General features: G+C 31.4%; 1 protein-coding gene across 2 annotated transcripts in view; it reads right to left on the bottom strand.

The window, feature by feature from the left end:
• Positions 1–23217, bottom strand: part of LOC118187840 (uncharacterized) — a 279238-nt gene that overhangs the window by 207150 nt on the left and 48871 nt on the right. For both annotated transcript variants that reach the window (XM_085808803.1, XM_085808802.1), the window contains one exon: positions 18560–20173. In XM_085808803.1, coding sequence (XP_085664929.1) covers positions 18560–18886 — 327 coding nt within the window. In that variant the 5' untranslated portion in view covers positions 18887–20173. The remainder of the gene's footprint in view (positions 1–18559; positions 20174–23217) is intronic.

The raw sequence follows: 23217 nt of genomic DNA, 5'->3' as shown, positions 1-23217 counted from the left end.
GACAGTTAATTTTGGAAAGCGAAAATTGTCTGCTTTTAAATCCTTTTCCTCTACCGAAAATGTAACGTTGCGTAAAACCCTTAATCGGAATATAAGAACAACATAATGTAATCACTTTTAAAGCAAAAAATGCACAATTTACAAGCATATAAGAATAAAAAAAAACTGAGCTCACCGAGCCAGATAACAGAGTGGGTATTTATACTATATATATATATTTATATAATTTTGGTGTGTCCGATTGTATCCAAAAACGGAGGTTCACAACTGCATGTCATACCAGTCCCATATACAAAATTTCAACGTTCGGAGGAAACTCGTTTTTGAGTTATGCGAGATACATATATACATGCGTAAAGACGTCACGAAAAATCACTTCTGAATCCATTTTAAAGCCATTTTTCAATCCGTTTTGAGAAGAAGAGTCCTTTATTCTGTCCGTACGTACAGATGTCAAGCAAAAACATAGTTCAAATAGATTAGAGAATGGTTAAAATGGATATGTTTCATTGAAATATGTTACCTGAAAGTTTCCGCGATTACAATACTTCCTTTACTTTTACAAGGAAGTAAAATACATTTAATGCATGCTGCATACAATTAAAAACATGTATTCTTTGCATATGTTTTCACTTGTGAAATATACAGAAGGTATAGGTATAAATATACATTTAGACTAATATGGAAAGATTAGTCTATATGTAAACTGATCTAGTATCCTTTAAATGTTTCACTGTTCCTTTTGGGCTACCTCTACTGACAATCACTACTAATGAACTATATTAAAATTTAAAAGCGCCCAGTTGGGAGACAGTTAAAATCTGAATCATTTCAAATTTTTATTTTTATTTCATTTTATTGCATTTTAAATGGGAATTTTATTTGTTTTAATATTATTTACAAGTACAATATTTTATATAAATTTTGTTGTTGTCGTTGAAAATAAAATTTAATTTTATGAAGTGTCCGAAAAAATTAGAAATACATCTTACGAAAATTACAGGGAAAAACACTATTAGCAGAATGCTTACGATGTTGTAGAAAATGAAATCCTCTTTTACTCTGATGGTCTGATTAATAATTTACGTTTCAAAATTTAACGCTTCGTTAACTTTTTTCCGCTTGTCTTCTTTTCTTATTTGGAATTAGTTTCCATACCAACTTCTCACCTATAGTAGCATTAAAATCCTATTTCTCAGTTTCTTTTTTAATTTATTTCCCCATGTTCATAAATTACTGATTAATTTAGGAATTTAATTTTAAAGATGATATTTTTCCGATCGCATTAAATGAATTTTTCGGATCTTGATTTTCAGGTAAATGATATTATTATTCCGGCTTCTATTAATAATTATTTTCCTGTTTCAGAAAACTTCAGTTCAAGGTTATTTGTCATATCTTTAGTTCGTAATATCAGTGCAGCAAAAAATAAGTATTCATTTAAAAAAATAGGAAAGTGTTTCTTTTGTGGGTCAAGAAATTTCCATTTTCTGACCATTTAGAAAGGTATACTATGTTTTGGATGAAACAGCATATGACAGTTGTGCGGATAACAAATGCGCTCAGCTACCCAATAAAAAACTTCTTTAAGATTTGCTGTTTTTCAGTTGTTTTAAGATTCAGGTTGGTCACAGGTGGCTTTTCAAAGAAACGACTATGTGTTCAAAAAACCTCTTTGCTTTCAAACATGAATTCCATGCAAGAACACACTGAAAAGCGTGAACCACTTCAAAAATGTTTCTTGCCCAAGAAACATCACCGTAGTTTCAATTTCAAATCCAGGCAACTTATTCAGAGTTGCCATACATTTCAATTCTTTTATCCCTTCATGAATTGCATATGAACAGCTTTACTTCGGAACTGTAATCATAACTGTAACTGTAATGCAAGACATTCATCTCTGACAGAGAGACATCATATCTCTGATTTGTTATAAGAAACGTTGTATGTTGCTGAAATACGAGTACAAGGTAAAAGAATATTTAATCAAAACAAAACAAAAAAAAAAAACAGGCGCGCTTTACAACATATTTATCCATCTTCGTAAATGCTAATTTAGTATTACTTTTCCTATATGCATATATAGCGACTTGAAATTGGGTTATGTTGCATATTTTAATTAAATCTTGTTTATTATTGTTCTTTCATTTTAAAAATAAATGTTTCTACTAGAGTGTAATATTTCAAAAATAAAATCTTCGTTCAGTTTCTAAAACATTTGTTTGAAGTTATTAGTTTTCTGTTATAAATGGTGTAACATACTAAAATGCATAAAAAGTGATTTAAAAGCAATAAATGTGGTACTTTATTAAGTTTTGAATCGAAAAGAGTAACAAAATTCCTGTAATCGCCATTTGAGTATTTTCCTTGCCTGAAATATTGAATTTTTTAAATATCTTACTAAATATTTCCGAATTTATACAACTACCAAATTTTATATATTCCCCCATAACATTATGATGCGTAAAATTTCTGAAGTCCGTTGTACAGACTAATCTTGCAATATTTATACCCACCTGATACAGTAACTATAATTTAACAAAAGTAACTATAATGTATTTTAATTCGTGTTTAGATTTAATTGAAATTTGCTGGGTTATTAACCAGTCACAACTATAAGACTTAAGGATTTCTGCTCTTTACTCTGCTATCCAGCAGTAATTACTAATTCTATAAATTTTAAGCGATTAAATTTGCGAATAGTATTCGATACCCGAATACTATACGATATAAAATCCCATTTCTAAAATAACAAGCAGTGAGCAAATTAATAGAATAAAAATGGAATTTGTCTTCAGTTATCTCATTTCTCTGTTATTCAGAATGTTTTGAATAAAAGCATTTGATCTTTACCTAAAAATTCAAAGAACAGCAAAAACTAACCCAAAAATAGGTCGGAGGATGATTCTCAGAACTCTTTTCCGGACTTTGGGGAATAGTCAATAAATGTTTAACATAGTTTGATGAAGGAGGAAAGAACCTTAAATTTATTGTTTTTCATCTTTCAGTAGAATTTCCTTATTTTTTAGATTTCTCTTTCTTATATTTTACCTTATTTAAGACTCCGCTTCATTTCTTCTCGCGCTTCTGTTGTTTTTGTGACTAATCTCACTTATTTGACCAAATTTCAACAAGCCCACAAATTTTATAGAGGCGCGGAGGACAAGATTGATTGTGCCGTTGGCAAGAGCTTTGGGCACTAGATTTAGATGACAGTATGATTTTGCTAAGTTCATCCCAGTTTCGCAATTTTGAAGAAGAGTATCCCGAGGCCGTCCGAGAGTCTCCCACCACCTAACCACACGGAAAGGAATTTCGTCTTACCATCTATTTAGACTCTTCCCGTGACGCAGAGACACTATACATCTAATACATTCATGCCTTCGCTGGGATTCGAGCCTAGACCATTCCATCCGTTAGTCAGTGTCACTAACCACTATCCCGTTGGGCGGCTGACACTCTTCTAACTAGAGTATTAAAAGAAGTTCTCAAAAAAAAATATAACTGCCTAAAGCTAATATGGTGAAGAAGTAGATTCGCAAGATATTTCCTTCTTAAAAAGACTTATTCAGAAAATTAAAACCTCTATGATGTTTGTCCGTATCGTCCACACTGATAGCATATCATTGCAAAACCACGCTTTTTCTTCATTCAATGACATTATTTTTCTTTTAACAAACTCAAGCTCTGCAAGCATTAATTAATTTCGTAGCAGAAATTTTATCAAAATGAATAATTAAGGTTATTGAACTCCACTTATATTAAATGATATTTTTAATGCTTCAAATAGATCAAAATAATTCTTCGACATAAATTCCTTATTTCTTTATTGTAGATCAGAGGTTTTCAATGTAGGATGGAATTCTCCCTTAAAGAGGATTTCACAATTTCAGGAGGGTGATGAGGTGAGAATTTTATTTAGTTGTAATACATTTAATTTTATTTTATGAATTGTTGAATGAACGTAGAAACACAAATAATTAATAAACTAGCTACAGAATGGATTTTTAAATTTTGGAATAAATCCAAAATTGATTGATAAAAAATTAAAGATATTAAGAAAACTTCATCTATTTATCCAACTAAACTCATTCACCAAAAATTTTCAAATGTGTGTTTTATACGTTCAGATAACTTCTAAATCTGCCCATCTATAAGTTCTGATTACTTAAAACTATGTTGCATAAAATTTTGCTCCTCCTAATTCCTATACAAAATGACATCATTAATTATCTTTTTTGCCCAATTATGGAAATCAAAGTTTCTAGATGTGTAGAGGAATACAAATTGAAATAATTTCATGTTTAAATTTATAAAAAAATTCAGCATTTTTGCATCATTTTACACTTACAGTTGCTCAATAAGATACCGAAAAAGAAAGGATAAAAATTAAATTTCATCTTAAGGAAAATCTTATATAAAAAAGGTGCCAGTCAATTACGGAATTCTTTCCATTTCTCGTTCATTCTCTTATCCTCAAGTTCCTTCATACCTACTTAATTTTTAATTATTTTTTCATAAGAAGTGGCAAAAGGATTGCGATTAATCGCAATCCTTTAATGTAATTGAATTATGAATTTTAAGTTTGCTTTGCCTAGCAGCCGCTGTCATCCGACTTCGAGCTAATCAAATACTCTACATCATTCTGAAATATCCACTTTAGTTTCCGCTTAAGATATTTTATTTAGTGCTGATAAAATATTTATGATAATTAAAAATATTTCTTACACATTTCTAAAGCCAGCACATTTTTTATATACTTTGTTTTTACTTTGTTTTAACTTCTTCCGCGATCGTAATTCTAGGAGTTCTTTTTGGTTTGTTTTGTTTTGTTTTCTTAAATATTTGTAAAATCAAGTTAAAATAGCTAGGGTTATCTAATAAATTGACTTAAAATTTAGATACTAGAAAATATTGCTTGAAACTTATAAGGCATTTCTAAACCCCTCATTTATTAAACCCATTTTCATTAAAAATATCACAGAATATAAATTCCTTGCAAAATAGTTTTAGATTGTTAATTCTGTGATTAACAGAATATAGGAGTCAAATATTCTAACAGTGTTTAAAAAGAAATTATTCGAATGGTATAAATATAGCACACAAGCACAAAAAGTTAATTTTTTTTTGGATCATGAACAGATGAATATAAGCTTATGCTATGTGTTAAGATGTACTATTTATAAAGTATAAATATTCCTCAAACTATCTGATGTAATGGTTTAACTATTAAAGCAAATAAATGATTATTTTTTAAAGGAATTGCAGCTTTAAGTGTGATTAATTTCCGGGAACTGTGTGATAAAAAGAGGCGCTCCATCACAGAATTCTCAAAAATTAATCAGATGTAACATATATAATAGATAATTAATCAGTAATAATTAATTTATATTTGTATAAACTTTTGAATCTTTCCTTACCTCATCACCATGCTGTTGCCTATTTTTAGATCCCCAGTAAAATTTTTAATTCCAAAGTTGTTATATCTAGTTAATTGCGTTTATTAGTTTCCCGTTATTGAAACACAATTGCTAAGATTGTAAATTTACACGGGATTAATTTCTGGGAACTGTGCAATAAAAAGAGGCGCTCTGCCACACAATTCTAAGAAACTAATCAGATGTTCTCAAAAAATAGTTAATCAGGAATATTTAATTTATATTTGTACACACTTATTTTGGATCATTCTTTACCTCATCACCTTGCTCTTTCCTACTTTTAGATTGCCCGGTAAAATTTTTATAATTTTGTAAGATTTGTTAAATTATTGTTGCAATTTTTTGCATTTACAGAAAAAATAACTTTATAAACATAAATTCGATGTGTATGCAAATGTATGTTTTATTTCGTCTTCACTGTTTTCATCTTCGCTCAATATGATGTAGTATTATGAAAATTTATACCTGAAACTTTGCAAATTTGACTGTTATCTATTTAGTTATACGTATAGCTATTTAGTTGTATCTGACTATTTAATTATATCTACGGTTGTTTTCTAGTATTTATTTAATTACTAAATAATAATCCTATCCTCTTCACCTCGTGGATTATATTGTGGTCCATCGCAGCTATTTTCTTTTCCAAACTAAATATTTTACTTCATTGCTAATGAAGTTTAATAGCGGTGTGTATTTAATTATGGCAAAGCACAGTAGGGCTATCTGCCTAAGGGGAGGGATGCCTTCGTGGAGGACTTTCTAAGGGAAACTGCCTCGTATACACGTTACATATGGGGAAAACCACGAAAACACCCATGCAGACAGCCCGTTCGCGGGATTCGAACCTCGGACCGAACTACCAGTGTTCAGCGACTTTACCGCTCAGCCGCTGGTGGGCAATGAAGGTTAATAAAATTCTTAATAATTTAATTACCTTGTCACATCAGTCAGTTATTAAAATATTATACATGTTTGATAACATGTAAAATTTTTGTTATTCATAATTCGAATGCAATTCGATATTACGCCATCTAAAAAGGCAGAACTGATGTTTAATTGCCAAGAAAAAATTTTACATTTGTTATTTTCCATTTATGGAAAACTTTAATTTCTTCATCGGAAATTTTGCTGTTTCATCTAACATGCGCAACGATTTCACTCCTGTCAGAACGTGGGAGGCTTACAATGGCCGAATATCTAAACCTCTAGCACACTTAAAGTTTAGTTTACTCCAGACCGAATGGTCAGATTATAAGAGCCTGACAGAATGGTCAGGTTGCCGAAAATCGGGATTTTATCATTGGAACCAAAAATGCAAGTTAGCTTTTCTTATAAAACATTTCGTTCAGGTATTTCTTCCTTTTAGGCATATAACTAATGTTTTACTGTAGTAAGAATAACTTAACTTAAATTCAAAGCCTGGCTGCATCATTCATAATCAGAATTGATAGTGAGTTGGTACTACCTGTAGTGGTAAATGAGATTATTAAAGCAATATATTCTTCAGTCCAAATTTTTTAAACCTGTAATGAGCATAATAAATATCACGTTAAAGCTATGGATGACAGGTTTCAGTGGAACTGCTTGGGCCCTATCACTCATACTGGTTTATTTTCGATTAAATTGAAGGCAAAACACGAAAGATTTACTTTCATCTGATAAAATAGTGTATGTTTTGTTTCATGTTTGAGCTATAAAGGATAGAAAATGCGATAAATTCTGATACATCTAAGATACTGTTTAAGAACTGAATCCAGAACAAAATAATATGGTTTCTAAAACGAAGCAGCTTTTAATAGTTTCATCCGTTTAGTTGCTAGTAAACGCGTATATTATTTTTTGTTAATTAGTCGTTAATTTATATTACATCAAATTTCGAACTCATTCCACAACTTGAGCACGAAGATGATCGTGTGTGAGCTTTCGTACGGTGAGCTGTTAATTAAGAATCATCAGGTAAGTCTAATAAATAATTCATTAAGCAAATATTTACTTAATGGCTTAGTGATTAAATTAGCGCGCTTACGGCGAAATGCTCATTAGCACTTATTCAGCTAAAAACCGCTGTTTAATAATGACTATTTATCTGAAGTCTTAATTAAGTTTTATTTTATTCAAAAATGTTGTTAATAAAGTGACAATTTGCTTGAAAAAGTCATTAAGGTACCTTCGAACGAAGAGCTCTTATTAAAGGAGAGTTTAATAGAATTCTCATTAAATGATTGTTTGTATAGTCAGTCAGTCACATCATTAGATGACATTTCATACGAACAAATCTTCATTATTAGCATAATGGTAATGCAAGCTAATTATTCATCAAAGACCAGTTTAATAGGCAAAAGTGAATAATTTGATTATGATTAAATACAACTGCATCTTCATAGTTAAACTTATTCTTCTATTAATAACTTCTGCTTACAGTTAGGTAACTTATACTGCAAGCTAATCACTAAATAATATTAATAATTACCATACTCGTTAACGTATCATTGCTATTAGGGTAAATTCAGAAGTATGTTGCGTCGCCAATTTTAATTGTGTTAATGTATTTTAATTAACTGTTGTTCAGGTTTTCATCTAATTGAAATTGTTTATTGACTAGGTGTACTGGGAAATTATTTTTGGCAGCTAAAAGCTTTCATCATATTATTTTCAGTTCTTTGTTAGCATTCTCATGACTAGAGTTAGGAAAGAGATTTTTGTTTTCTTTAATTATGTGCTTCTCCATTGGGCACTACACGGAAGGGGAGAGATGCCTCGTGGAGGGCTTTTAAGCGAAGCTGACTCGTATCCAGGTTACACATGGAGAAACGTTCATGCCCGTTCGCCGGGACTCGAAACTCTGACAGAACTACCAGTGGTTAGCGGCTTTTACCTTTCGGCCGCTGGTGAGCTTAGGTGCGATAGTGATTCTTTATGAACAACTGTTTTGAGGCAGACATGTTACAGGTATGCGTTTGGTTGTTGCAATGCGTTTGGTTGTTACAGGTATGCGTTTGGTTGTTGCGAAACTCTGACAGAACTACCAGTGGTTAGCGGCTTTTACCGTTCGGCCGCTGGTGAGCTTAGGAGCGATAGTGATTCTTTATGAACAACTGTTTTGGGGCAGACATGTTACAGCTATGCGTTTGGTTGTTGCAATGGTCAGTGTCGTTTCTTCTTTTCGCTCTTTTGTTAAATGGAAAGGGCAAGTTTAGAAGCGTAGGAGTTACGGGGGTTTCGTTACTGGTTGCATTTGATTGCATCAAAATGCTCACATGGTTATAAGTTTAAAAATTCTGTATGTTTATCAAAAGGAAAAAAAAGGTTCCTACCTAACATTGATGAAATATTCCAGTTTTGCATACGTCTGAGATAAGACGTCTGAGAAATGAAGGCTCCTGCCCTACGATGATGATGTGCGATTATCCCGGCGTTTCATTCCGGTTACCGACGTTTTATTAACAGACTGTTTTAAGCTGATGTTTAACGCATTGGAGAAAATAGCTCCGTTTTACAAACAATTAAGAACAGTATTAAAAACCGTGACTACATTAGTTTGCCTGGATCTTCTATTTCTAAAAGTATGTGGTCAGCAAATTAAAAAGAAAAGACCCTAAGCTCAACCAAATGAATATTGTTTTTATTTTCAGTAAATTACTCAGTGAAAAGTAATCAGAGGGTAAGCCTATAACAGCCCAACGCTAATTAATTATAAAATAAGGTATGGAATCTGTCAATTAGACATTTCAAGTGAACTAAAATCGGATGATCAAAATGCTGCGTCTAAGATAACATTCAATACCATTGTTTGCAATGAGTGAGCTTTAAATTAGAAACACTCTCTCATTTAGATATAAGCAGTAACGAAGGTAGCTAAAACTCCTGAAAGTAAATCTTGTGGGATACACCAGATGGGATGCGAGCGTTGCTGATCCTTCTCCGAGAATTAAGCATGAATTGACTGATTTGTTCCAGCGGAGATGGGTAGAGTTATACACAGAAAATTTCCGAAAACTTGTGACATCCTGAACTTATGCGTGTCTTGAGTGCATTGAAACAATGCATTAGTAAAGCTTTTAATAAAAATTTCATTCATTCTAAATCATACATTCAATTTCTGCACTTGAAAAGAAAAAAGGCACATTTTGTGTTCGTTCTAAAAAAATATGTCAAGAAAAATGGAATCCTTTTTTCCTCTGCAATCATGGTTTTCTTATGGGATTTCTTTGAAATCATTTAAGAAACCGTTGTCTTTCTCACAATGGCATACTGTAGTGCGAAAATTGAAAATGAAACCACTTATTAGCTCTTTTTGAGAAAAGTAACTAAATCACAGTTGAAGCAAAGAAGCTCAGTTTTCAGTAAAACTTCTTTTCTAAGAAAGCAAAATATTTTAAGCTGTTTTACTTCTCTTCAAAGAAATATTTCGCTTTTAAGGATAATTTCGAAGTATATCAGGAATCCGTTGCCATATTTTATAAATAAAGTATTATGCTTATTGTTTTAAGAAGTTATCCAGTTTTATCCAGTATGAATCCAGTTTTAATTTATTCTATTACTAATTTTATTCAATTAATTACTTTAATTAATTACTTTTAAATCTTATTTTTCATATATCATTTATTATTTAATCTTTTAATAATGGTTTGATTAATCCAGTTATGCTAATATATTTGTTAGCAGTATAGTTTAAATGTTATCATCCATTTGGTTTGAGGGCTACAATATTTTAATATTTTATGAACAAGTTTAAAATCTGAATTTTTCATTTCAAATAATAGATTCAGAGAAGATACTTTTAAATATTACTTTTGTATTCATTTCATGAAGAGTAGTTATTTTAATTTTAGAGGAGTTGAATCACTAGTACGATGGAAAAACGGTTGAAGCAATTGCTTTTAAAATAAGGAAGCAACTGGATTCAGTAAAGCTTTTCTCTACACAATTCAAAATTAGAATATTATTATCTTCTAATATTTGCACAAGAAAACTAAGATGAAAACGTATCATAAAAAGTTCATTCAACGCTTCTTGAATATTTTATCCGCAGGAAACAATTCCGGAAATTTTAATAAGAAATAAAGATGCCTATAATGAAATTTCTTTCAGCTTCCGAGTTTAGCATTTTCCCACTATATTAAATTATTTCTTAATTTTGGACAGGACCTGTATTGTTTTCAACGCATATTTTATAATGGAAAGGGCTACCAGCTTTTTGACAGCACCACTTTGACGACGGAAACTTTTATTACATATTTGGCTGAAAGTTATAATCTGTACATAATGTATTGTATAATTAAATAATTATAAAACCAATATGCACAGAATTTAACAGTATTATAATGTAACTTAAACATGTCAAAATTAAATGTTTTAATATAAATTTTCCTATTTCTTAAATTTTTTTAGGAAAGGTTTAATGAAAGTTACATTCATCTTATATTTATGTCGTCAAAATAACTATCTACAAACAAAAATGAATCTTAATTTACCAGAAATATTTAAACTAGAAAATGCTAATTACTCTTTTGTATATTTTGCAAATAAACGCAAATACTGGCGCAATTATAAGAGAGCCTGTCACGTAAGGCACATTAGATTCTTTTATTCTTTTAAGCAAGTATAAAACACTACGTATAAGATGGTTGCAGGTTGCTTCAAAAATTTGCAAGACTAATATCTTTCAATGGTTTATCGTAGATCGTTACTTCAATTTAAGAAATAAATCTACCCGAGTGATCATTAATTAAAGAATGTGAGGACGACATTTTGCAAAGATAGTTAGGCATGCTCAATTTTTCTGACACAAACTTCTAAAAATGTTAAGTTAGAATATCATTAATTCTGAAGTATTAATTTAAATCACTATTTATACAGGGTCCCAACTACACTGCCCAAATTCTACACAGATTCTTGGAATGCATGAAAAATGCCCAAAGAACCATATAAGGTATTTCTTCCACCTCCTTGGTGTGCCTTCGTGGTGTAGAGGTTTGCACACCGGGCTGGTATTCCAGAGGTCGGCGGTTCGATTCCCGGCGAAGGCGTTGCTAATTTTTCATTTCCCCTGCTTTCAAAAAAATACCTAATGTCTCTACAACCATACCTGCACGATCCATAGTTTTCCAGATAAATACAGAAGAAAGCTATTATATCATATCCCATGCGAGGAAAAATATACTTTATTAAAAACATGGGCATCGGTATTTGCATGTGCTTACATAGGAAAATATTCGAAATGTTCATCGCGCATAGCAAGGTATGCATGCGTAGAATGCTTGACTGCACACGTTGCAGATGCGTGGTGTCCACCAAAGTACATGCAGCATGAAGAAGCGCAACTAAGTCACTTTTTGTAGGAACTTAGGTAACTTGATAGACTAATTCCTTTAGATGGTCTCATATGAAGAAATCCAATGGTGTCAAATCTGATGATCGTGGCACTCATAAAGCCAACTCCCCCCCCCCACGTCCAATCCAGAGGGACGTGGATCCACTTCCAATCCTGGGTATTCCATATCCAGCGGATTACGTACAGAAGCATTGAAATGTGCCGGAGCTCCATCATGTTGGAACCATAAGCTATGTGACGAATATGACAGTCATACTTTTCTTTCTCTTTATTTGGAAAACTATGGCTCGTACAGGTACAGTTATTGGAACACGTTTTAAGTATAACAAGGAAGCTGGGGGGTCTTGATTGGACGCCCTATATAAGATTTATTTGGAAAATTTTAGTTCATTTTTATACAATCTCTAAATTGACCTTCGTTTCTGAGAAAACTCAATATATATCACACAATTCTGGTAAGAAACCAGTTTTACATGTTTCGGTCGGTTATCATCATCATCGTTATTATTATCATTATATAAAGGTTTGGTAATAACGATCCAAACCTTCAGCTCTTTTTCGATTGATATTAATAATAAAAATATGTTATACGCATCAGCGTGTCTAAATACCTTTCCTCTATCGCTGGATGTTAAAAAAATATTGAAAAAATGTATATCTACTCAATCCTGAAGATCGCTAATTAAAGGCCCCCTGGTATTTATTATAGTGGATTCTTACATCGAATAGAGAATGAATGTCCAGTTTTGCTCAAGTTATATAAATCATAAACAGACATGAAAATGATTAAATCTGGTTGTCTATATAATAAACATAAATAAATTAAATAACATTAAAATAGTAAAAAGTGGAAGATGAAATTCTGAGAATTGTTTCAGGAGTTAAAGTCTGTCAGTTTGATTGTGGCTACCATATAAAATCTTACAGTGATGACTTAAACAGTTGATTCCCTGTTCTAAGCAATGGTTAAGTGAAGGCTGACTTCCAAGTTGTTGGTATTGGGTTTGTAACCTGCACAAGGCATAGACATTTCTGATTATACTGCTACTCAGAATTTTTTCAGTTAACGCCTATCAGGCCACTGTAGAGTAAAAGAATTACATAATCAGATCACCAAATTATATGCTTATGGAAGATATTATTAAGAATGGGATCGAAACTTACGCAAATTTCGCTTGTGCGTTAGTTATAATAAAAATATTTTAAGATCTTACTTCACTATATTTCGAAAACCTCTCCAATTAAACATATGCTGTGAATTTCGAAAACATATTAATCTCATGCACAGTTAAAACAACTGATCTAAATGTTAAGAATATGTATCAAGATTTAATGCCACTGTTATGCATTTACTTATCTGATTTATGCAGAAATCTGTTTAAATAGAAGGTACTAAAACTATTATTAAATTGGAATTTCTTAATTTTAAACTATGTGCTGTTATTTAAGATCACGGCTATGAAGGTCCGGAAGCACAACAGTTTCTTTTTGATGTAAATTGGATAATATCTCAAACTTCCCTAAGCTTTATTGAAGTTCTAACCGAAACTGCTGATAAATATTTTGAACTTTATATGATAAAACTCAGAACTCTTTTACGAAAAGTGAGAAACAGTTAATTTCCATAATTAAGTTTTACAATTCGATGGAAAATTGGTAAAATTACTTTAAGACATAGAAGCAAAAGTATTTCACATTTTTCTGCAGTTATCAAGTTTTAATTTACACTGAGCCTTAACTGAATCCTTTTTCTTTCCACATACAACATGTCGAGCTAGATTTCATAAAAGACAAATTAAATAGAGAGAAGCATTAAATCTTTTCCACCTTGCATCAGGGAAACAGCCACATGTTCTCAGACGAAGACAAAATACTTCCTCAGTTACAGCTATAAGCCTTCCTTTTTCTCGAGACAATCGAAAGGAAGTTGCTTCCTACAATCATCTCGAGCCCTAAAGCACTCTATCATCATTTCTTCGGCTTTGTTCCTCTTCTGCTTCTATCACTTGGCCTAGCGTCAAGTAAGCTTCGCCGCTAACCCTCCCCCATCTGCTTCACACAGTACTTAGCACACTGAGTTCTTTCGGCTGTCTGACAGTCGAGTGGAAACTGAGGAGGCAGATTTTATTTATAAAAAGAATTTACTCATTTTGAAATTTCTGTATAAAAAATGACGGCTTATTGTCTGAAGAATGCGTGGAAATTATTTACTAATTCGTCTTTATCTATGTTTAATTTCAAATATAAAGTATGCAGGATACTAGTTTTTATGATTAATAATGATGATTCTTCCAGAACAGCAATCCTTTTTGTTAAATTTAACTATATCGCCACATAAAACGCCTCTCCTTTCTAGTGCAGAAGTTTTGATGAATATTTCTGTACTATTTTATCAAATGTAAATCTCTGACTGGTATTCTGAAATTTTCCTTCAGATTTCACATAATAATTTTGAAATTATAAGCTATGAAAATGATTTACCGTTCGGCATTCCTGTTTTATGCATTAACATAAAATGCTTAGTTTAAGTTGTTACAGAATAATTTGTGCAGTCTTAATGACCACGATTTTTATTTTCAACCAGAAGAAATCCCCCCAATTGATTCGGATCCCTTAAATTACCTAATTAATGCTCAAAGAGAGCTCATCAGTTTTTGCTGCAAAAATTAAATGTTATTTTGAAACATTATCATAAGTGATTAAAGCGTTTAAAAAAGTTATAAGGTATTTTCTCCCTCCTTTCCGCATGCATTTGTGGTGTAATTGGAAGCTTGCTCGACGCGTATTCGAGAGGTCCAGGGTTCGAATCTCGGTGAGCTGCGACTCGAAGCCGCGGTGAGATGGGGCTCCTAGTGAGCTGAGTACACATTTTTTACGTCTTCTGCTTCAAAGGAAAAAACCTAATGACTCTACAAGTGGCGGCAGAACAGAAAGGTGGTAGACGATAGTTCGTCACCATCAGATTTGGCGACTGGGTTCCCAAAATCTCCAGTCGCTCTTTAAAAGGGATAGTATGTAAGATATTTTTGTTCTTTTCGCATGCCTTCGTGGTATAATTGGAAGCATACTCGACGCGTATTCGAGAGGTCCAGGGTTCGAGTCTCGGCGAGGGCATTCCAAATTTTTCCCGTCTCCAGCTTCAAAGAAAAGAAAAGAAATAAAATTCATGATTCTGCAGTGTTTTTGAAAATCTTTTGCCGTTTGGTCAAAGTATATGGGACTTTGAAAGGCAATCAGCTCTATTTTTTCACCCCTACCCAGCTTATAGATTATTTTAGAAGCTATGTTTGAAAAAATTACAGCTTAAGCATGCAACTGGAAACAATTAAAATAAAAAATAAAACGTAAAGAAATAGTTGAAAGCATGTCATGAATATGTTTAAATGCATGCAAATAACTCTTCATTTCATTATTTACTGCTATAAAATGTACACAAATATGTTACGAAAATACATTTTTATACCTATGTTTGTAATTCACATAACGTTTACAGTGCTTTGAGTCATGTAAAACGATAGTAACCGAACCACTGAACATGTCTATATTTAATATAAATATTATATAAATATTATATAATATATTTAATATAAATATAGACACAGACCGATTGAACTTGCAAGTATCGGCTGTAAGTCTCCCAGACCGACTCTAGATCAGGAACTAAACTACTTAAAAGCAGTTGCTATTGACAGAGGCTTCTCACATAACAATATTAACCAAACGGTTAAAACATTCTCATTTTAAGATATTAAAAAGAACTCTCTCGTTTTAGAAGATTATAAGAATTTTGTTATCGTTCTTTTCTTCTACAAAATTGCATATATTTTACAAAATTTCAACTTTTGGGTCATTTTCTGTGACAGTAACCCAACTTAAAAATCACATTCCAAATATGAACTCTTGGCGTATATTCAAGTTCCCTACAATGTGGTTTAATTTGCAATGATAAAACTAGCATAGCCTTAAACGTTCGCTCTAAGGAACATGAATCATATGATAGAAAAACAGAAATACATAAAACCTCTGTCGCCCAAAGCTGTTGGTCAAGAAATCACATTTTCCTTTTTTCTGCAGCTAACGCTATTCAGAAAACATTTTCCATTGTTGAATTAGATTTTCTAAAGGCGTTTCACGTTCAAAAACACTTTCATCTCTAGTTAACGATATCCATTACAATCCATCTTTAGCTTTTAAAGAAATTATTAGTTGTCTTTTTTCATCAACTGATGGCGCCAGTAGCTTGACCTCCTACCTCTCATTGGTATCGCCTGAGTACAGGCTTCTCTTTCGTTATTTTCATTTCTGCACGTGAAGCAGAAGGTTCTAGATTTAAATCTTCGAAATTAGTCCTGCAAATTTATATATATTACGCTTTTGGCTTAACACCTCCAATAATGGACTGTTTTCTTATGTTAGTAAAGGATAAATACTTTACAGTACTGTAAATGTGTTTTCTCTAATTTACAATTTTTAGCAACATCTAATTCTTTCTAGCTTTCTGTATTACAAGAAAATACTATATAAGGCACGTAATATGCAAAATAGTTATTAATTGACTCTATTGTCTTTATGTTATTGGTACAGCTCGTAATTAAGAACTAACTAGTTATATTCTTGAAAAGTCAAATGCTGTTCATAAACCTACATTCACTAGCAGAGATTATACGCAATTTTAACCAGACCGCTATTCAGAGTCAAGCAAACTTAAAAAACTTTTTGAACGATAGCGCTCAAAACTTATGTTAATTTTATACAGTTTTATTCATTGCTCAGCTAAAACTTATTCATTAAATTCTGAAACTTTCGAGTTCACCATATTTATGTTAGAAGTAAAGTTAACAGAGAATTCAATATTATTGGTAACGGATAACTATTGGTAACTCTTTTTATGGAAATCCAAAGAAATATCTTTCAGTACTTAAAACTTATTAGGAAAGAAACAAATTTCAATTCATATTAATTAGGATGCATTTGAATATGGGAGATGCCAAGCTATATCTCAAATCAGAGTCTAAAAATTTTTTTAATTCCTTCATATGTATAAAGTGTATGTATTTATATGTATGTATGCCTTCGTATGTACCCCTTTATATGTATAAAGAAATTTTAATATATTTTAAAATTCCATTATGCCGTTTTAAAATTCCATAATGAATTATCTGAAACATTACAAGCTATTTAAAATATTTTAATAAAGAAAATAAATAAAAATATTTTTTCGGTAAAATCTTGAATAACCTGATTTTATTAAATAAGAAATGTTTGTTGTAATAAAATAATGAAGAAAACTTCAGTCACACATTAAATCTGTTTAAAATAAATTTTATAAAACAGTATGAATTTATTACTTCCCCATGTGTGCATATTTTAAAGCGTTAAGTCTGCTGATTTCAAAATGGAAGTTCCAAGCCATGTGATTTTAGTAATACAAATATATTCGTTTATTTTGGGCGTTTAACACTACCAGCACATAAAATAGAACAAATGGGGCACGTTTATTACATCTGATGATACATTACATACCATTACATCTGATTATAGGCCCTTTTTTATAGAAATTTAATTTATTTATAGGAATTTAAATAAAACTATTTCCATAAATACAAAATGTTTTATTACAGCATATGCATGTAACTTCACAGGCACTCTAATATTCAACACTATCATATTCGATATCTTTCGTTTATGTAAACGTTTCTACAAATTTTGGTGGCTTTGGTGAAGAAATCATACTGCTCATTATAAACACTCAATAGTGAACTTATATTTTAGTTTTAGTGAAAAAAACTGACGTTCAAATTCAATCTGTCAAAGCTGTGTTCTTTGCGAAATTAAATTTATTTATGAGAAATTCAGATTACAAAGACTTGCTTTGACTCGGAATCAAACTTGGAATCTCTTCGTTTACAAACTACCTAACAGCGGTAATCGTTTTGATGCTTGTAAGTGTTCAGGTTTTACAAAAAATCAACTGAAAATTAATGCTTTACAGATAGAGGCTAATATTCACAAAAATGGAATTTCAGGCCTTATAACTTCTCTTTTGATTTCCTGGGGATGTTTTCATGAAGAAATTTATATTCGAAATTTCTGTCCTAAATATTCATATGGACATCCCATATTCAACACTATCATATTGTCGGATATGATAGTGTTGAATATGGCTATTAACGACAGATCATAAATTGAATTTTATACGTGTATATGTTTACTAGAACAGAAGAGGCTTCCAATTTAGTTTAAAAATTTTAGTTCGCATATTAGAATTACAAAGAAGTCGCAATAACACTGTGTTTTATTTTTAGCAGAAACTTTTAAAATTAATATGGTAGTTAAAAAAGATATTCATTAGATCTTTTCCTTAACTATACTGTCTCGACTATTTATTCATTGGTTAGAGGGAAATAATTACCTAGAGTAAAACGACTTATAAACTTCAATCAAGTACCTCCATATTTGATGACAAAATAACGCAAAAAAAGATGTCTATTAAGAAACCTGAGAAAATAAACAAATTTTTGCATATTTATGCCTCTAAAAATCAGTACTTGATTATAAGTGTAGTATTAATATACAGCATAATTATCAGTAAAGATTTACATCTGTGGATCTAATTACTGCGAATTATGCTCTGAATCTTAGGAAGAAATAACCAATTGTGCAATGTTTTATCAATGCAGTGAAATTTTATCCTCCTAAAAGCCCAATGCTGTGTTGAAATATATTGCGAATATAACATCATACATAAATATTTAAATAAATCAATCTATTTAATTTAAGAAAGTACCTTGAAAACAAAAGCTCCTCCTTCTTCAGTTCCAATGAAGGTACCACATTTGGTTTGCACTTCGGGCTTCACTTTGCCTGTGGATTCATTAATTTTAGACTCTTTTGACAGAATTTCTGGCAGGAAGACACATACAACAGTAGTCACAGCTAATGCGATCAACAATAATAAAATAATAGCGATGATGCCAATATGGTCAGTAAAGAAGCGGCAACATTCTTTTCCGTTTTCCCGACCTGGTGTGCGAAAATCACTATGAACTTCAAATAATTCATCTTCGTCATCTCTGTTGTTACACTGTTTGTAATTCTTTCGCAAGAGAGACATTTTTGATGATTGAGTTAAAGCAGAACTGAAGCCGTATTAGTCCTTTTTTTAAGTTTTGAAAATGCAAGAATTATATTTTAAAATATCTTTAGCAATTCAAAAATTGTAGTCCTCTAGTAAAATATATTTTTACCAGTTTTTCGTAAGTATTTCATGAACATCTTATTCTCATTGAAAAAAATCACTTCTCAGCTTCTAGATAATCTTCTCTGTTTCTATGCAAAGCGTTCATCCTTTATACCGAGAAAAATGCCCTGGTGTGTTTGAAGTTTACTAAAACTTACTCTTATATTAATTACTTCCACACTATTCTTTGTATAAAAGCAAAATTTGACATCTTGAATAACATGTCACCAAACTGCAGTACTTATATTAAAGTAATAAGAGTAATAACTACAGCTTAAATAAAAAAATTATACGATTTTTTTCTTTCTTTCTGTCCTGATTTACACTTTTTCCTTTTTTATGTTAAAGAATGAATTCCAGTTTAAATACGATTTCATTTCTCAAACATAGATACGATAATTTTTCCCGAATACTGTTACGGAAACAAAATTTCTGTAAATGACCTGTTAAGCGGTTTTAGTAAATTTTCCAATTATATGCTATTAAAAACAAATAAAAAAACAAAAATATACTCAATAAAATCAGAATGTGATCTTTTACACAAGCAGGCAAAATTCGCGTGATTCATGTTATTAAGAAGGACTTAAGCATAATGCTGACTCATTTTTAATCTTTTTCACTGTTTTTACTTCATATTAAAGCAGCAATTAGTATCTGAAACTACTCCAAGACAGAAAAAAAAACTCCTTCAATAAGAACAAAGAAAATGACGCGGTTTTTTATGCTCTTATTTGTTCGAGTTCTGGTTCATTTCACATTGTATTTCTTGAGTTCATTATTTTCGCAATCACGTGCAGCTTGAAATATCCACAATCGTTTTTTTATTCGTTACAAAGAATTTAAAGACACTAAGAACTTCTCGAATCTTCTTTAATTACCGCTGCTGCGGGCAAATAGGAAGTCAATAAGTAGAAAGTCTGAAGAAATGCTTTCTTATTAAGACAAAAGGTTTATGCAGTCTTTTGTACCCTACAGAATCATCAAAACAGAGGAATTAAAGATTCACGTTTGTTGACGATGTTTTCTAATTGACCTCTAATGCATCACTTGAATTGTGCATTTTCTGTTAAATTTTAAACGCTCTGGCGATTTCTTCATTCATCTTTCAAAACGAAGGACAATAAGATGCTTCTAATTGCGATTTTCATGATGCATTTTTACCTGTAAAATACACAAAGAATTAGTATACCTGCCTAAAATAGAACAAACTATTAAAAAGAAATTTCAGTTAAGGGGGACATATTATGAATTTAATTAATTTTCCACTGTATAGTAATTTCGTTTTCAATTTTAGATAATACCTTTTGAGCTCATCTTAATTCAAAATATAATAATACTTTTAATGCTCGTAAAATCAAAATTTAATAACATTATCAAATAAGCATTATCAGTACTCGAATAGTATTAGAAATAAAACGAATGCTCCTAGCCTAAGGGAGTAACAAATTTATAATTCAAAATCTGACATTTCTTAAAAAGCATTCCGTGACGAATATGATATAACTGAATGTAGAGACTTGTAAATACAATATTTCACACAGATATTCAAATTTCAAGAGTAAGTTTCGCTCTCTCAAAATCCATTTTGCTACATTTTAGAAGAAAATAAATAAATGTAATTGACATTAAATAAAACGTGTTAATATAAGCATGTAGGTATAATCCTGTTATTTCGATAATGATTCAAATAAGCATTTTAAATAGGCTTATATAATTCACTAATTTATAATAATGTATAATCGTTTATAATGCCTCAATTATTTTAGTATTTAATAAAATTCTTAAAATACAAATTCATGCTTCTTCAACAAATTTTGATTCCCGTAAGAAACAAGTAATTTCACGTTTCGTAAGTTGCAGATAAAAATTATATATAAACATGTTGTTGTTACTTATGCTCACTTCTCTGACAATAACATCAGCCCAAGCCCACGAAACTCCTTGTGGCAAGGAGCGCGAGATAAGCCTGTCATTGGCAAAAACTCTGAGCACCTTACAGGTGACAGTGCAGTTTAGTTCAGTTCCGCCCCCAGTTTTGATAGAGAGATCCCGGGTGGAGGGTCCGAGAGACTCCCAGCCCTCTCACCTTCCACTAAGCCACAAGAGAAGACTTTCGGCTCGCCTCGTATTTAAAATGCCGCCATGCCGCACCAACACTACACATTTACAAACATCCATACTTTCTCCGAGATTCGATCCCTTCGGCACAGCAAACAGCGACGCTAACCACTATACCGGTTGGACGGCATATATAAACATTAATGACTAACACCATTCAAACATTTATTAGTTGAAAATACGAGAAACAAAATCTATACAGTTTCAACTCTAGATTATTTCACTGTTATTTTACATATATGCTAACATATTATTGGAGTCGCATCTTCGCAGAAAGTGAAATTTTCAGACCATTTCTATTTCCGATAACTAAGTTAGAAGTATAATCTCACTTTCTTTAACATTTAAGACTTCCGCACATCTTTACACAATTGTTGCTTAAAAGTTTGTTGGTTTTCCCGCTCTAATTAGTGGTATTTTCTTGGTGTTCAGAAAAGAATTTAATTATCAAGCAATTTTCGATCAAAAAATAATGCGAACTACCTGACCTCTTAAAACAATTACAACGAAAAGTTTCCTACGTTTTCTACTCTAATTGCTTTTTTCTCTGACTCGGAAAGGGAACTTAATCATCAATAGCTTTGAGCAATTGTAGGTTTAGCAATAATTCACTAATCAAACTTATACCTAACCTAAACCCTATAACGATTTTTAGTAAACACAAAGCTATTTTAAATACTCCATTCTCAAACAGAAATTTCAAACATAATCTGCTGCTAATGAATAAACAGCCTCATAAGAGAGAGAACCGAAATCCAATTTATTAAAGCCAATCTAGCCAAAGAAACGAGTATGTCCCTGTTTCCTGGTATATTACAAAGTATACTTTAAAAAATCCTGGGCTCAATAAAAAAATTTTTCACTGATATCCTGACTAAATTAGCTTGACACAAATGTCAATTCAAAGGACGTGTGAATATATGAAGAGGTGATAAAATAATATTCTAAGAACATGTGATAAAATTTATAAACTTAAAGCTGCTTACTTAGTACTTTCTTTGGTTAAACTTATTTTTCCTTTATGGTTTTACAACTACATTAGTTTTCTAATAGTTAAATATGAATTTTACCTCTCATACTCTTTTTATTTTCCTTCACGAGAATTCGTTAAATCCCGTCGTGTTACTAAAATAACATTAAATCAAGTGTAGTTTAATCAAACCTATGCTTAAGAGTAGTGAGATTAGTCTCCTGCTTACGGTGTGTTCAATTCTTTGGAATTTCCTATTGCGTCTCTCGCTAATTCTTTTGGAAAAATGATAGTTGAAATTGGAATTTTAGAATCTTCAAATTACATACAGCAATTAAAATTATAAATTGTTGATGGCTTTAGATCAGCTGTTTTGTTTGTCCAACGATAGCGACTGTTCGAGTTACCGAGCATTTTATTATTTAAATCATACCTCGAAAGTCTTGACTTAAAACAATGTTTAGCTTTTATTTAGTTAGCTTGTAAGTTCTTCATTCTCGTGTGGGATATACAGTGGGTAAAAAAAGTATTGGCAATTGCCTATAACTGATCATATTAGCTAACAAAGGAAATGCTTGACAATTTTAGCTGGACGTAATGAACACTGGAGGCAATAAAGACACAAATCCTAATGAAACTTTCGTTTTAATATGGCTTTTACACAAAATATACAACAAAAACGTAAATTTGCATGTCAAAAAATTATTGGCAAGATCATACAGAAAAATGTGGGAACAAAATTAAATATTTTGTATTCATACAAGCATCTATCTATAAGAGCTTGTAATCTATTTCTCATAGGGAAAACCAAAGTCCCGGTTGTTGAAAAAGTCCTGTTGGAAAAAACCAGTCCTGTTAGGAATTTTGTGCCATTCTTGCAGGAGTATACACTTAAATTCATTTTTACACGAAATTTTGTTTCTTGACTTCTAGGTTCAATTTAAGCCATAAATTTTTAATTGAATTTTATTGAGGCGGTGTCTTTAACTGACAAGGAGCATTATAGAGTAATTATTGCGAGATGAGGTTCATTGCGTCCTTACAGTCATTGTTCTGTGGAAACACAAATGATGTTCCTAAACCAAGTTTTTGAGACACTGAATTTCATGTTATGGCG

The sequence above is a fragment of the Stegodyphus dumicola genome, chromosome X2 (genome assembly GCF_044657685.1).
Source record: "Stegodyphus dumicola isolate Sdum_Otavi_A_Nest chromosome X2, ASM4465768v1".
Taxonomy (NCBI): Eukaryota; Metazoa; Arthropoda; class Arachnida; order Araneae; family Eresidae; genus Stegodyphus; species Stegodyphus dumicola.
Note: the sequence above shows the minus strand (reverse complement) of the source record. Positions and strands in the feature narration are given on the sequence as shown.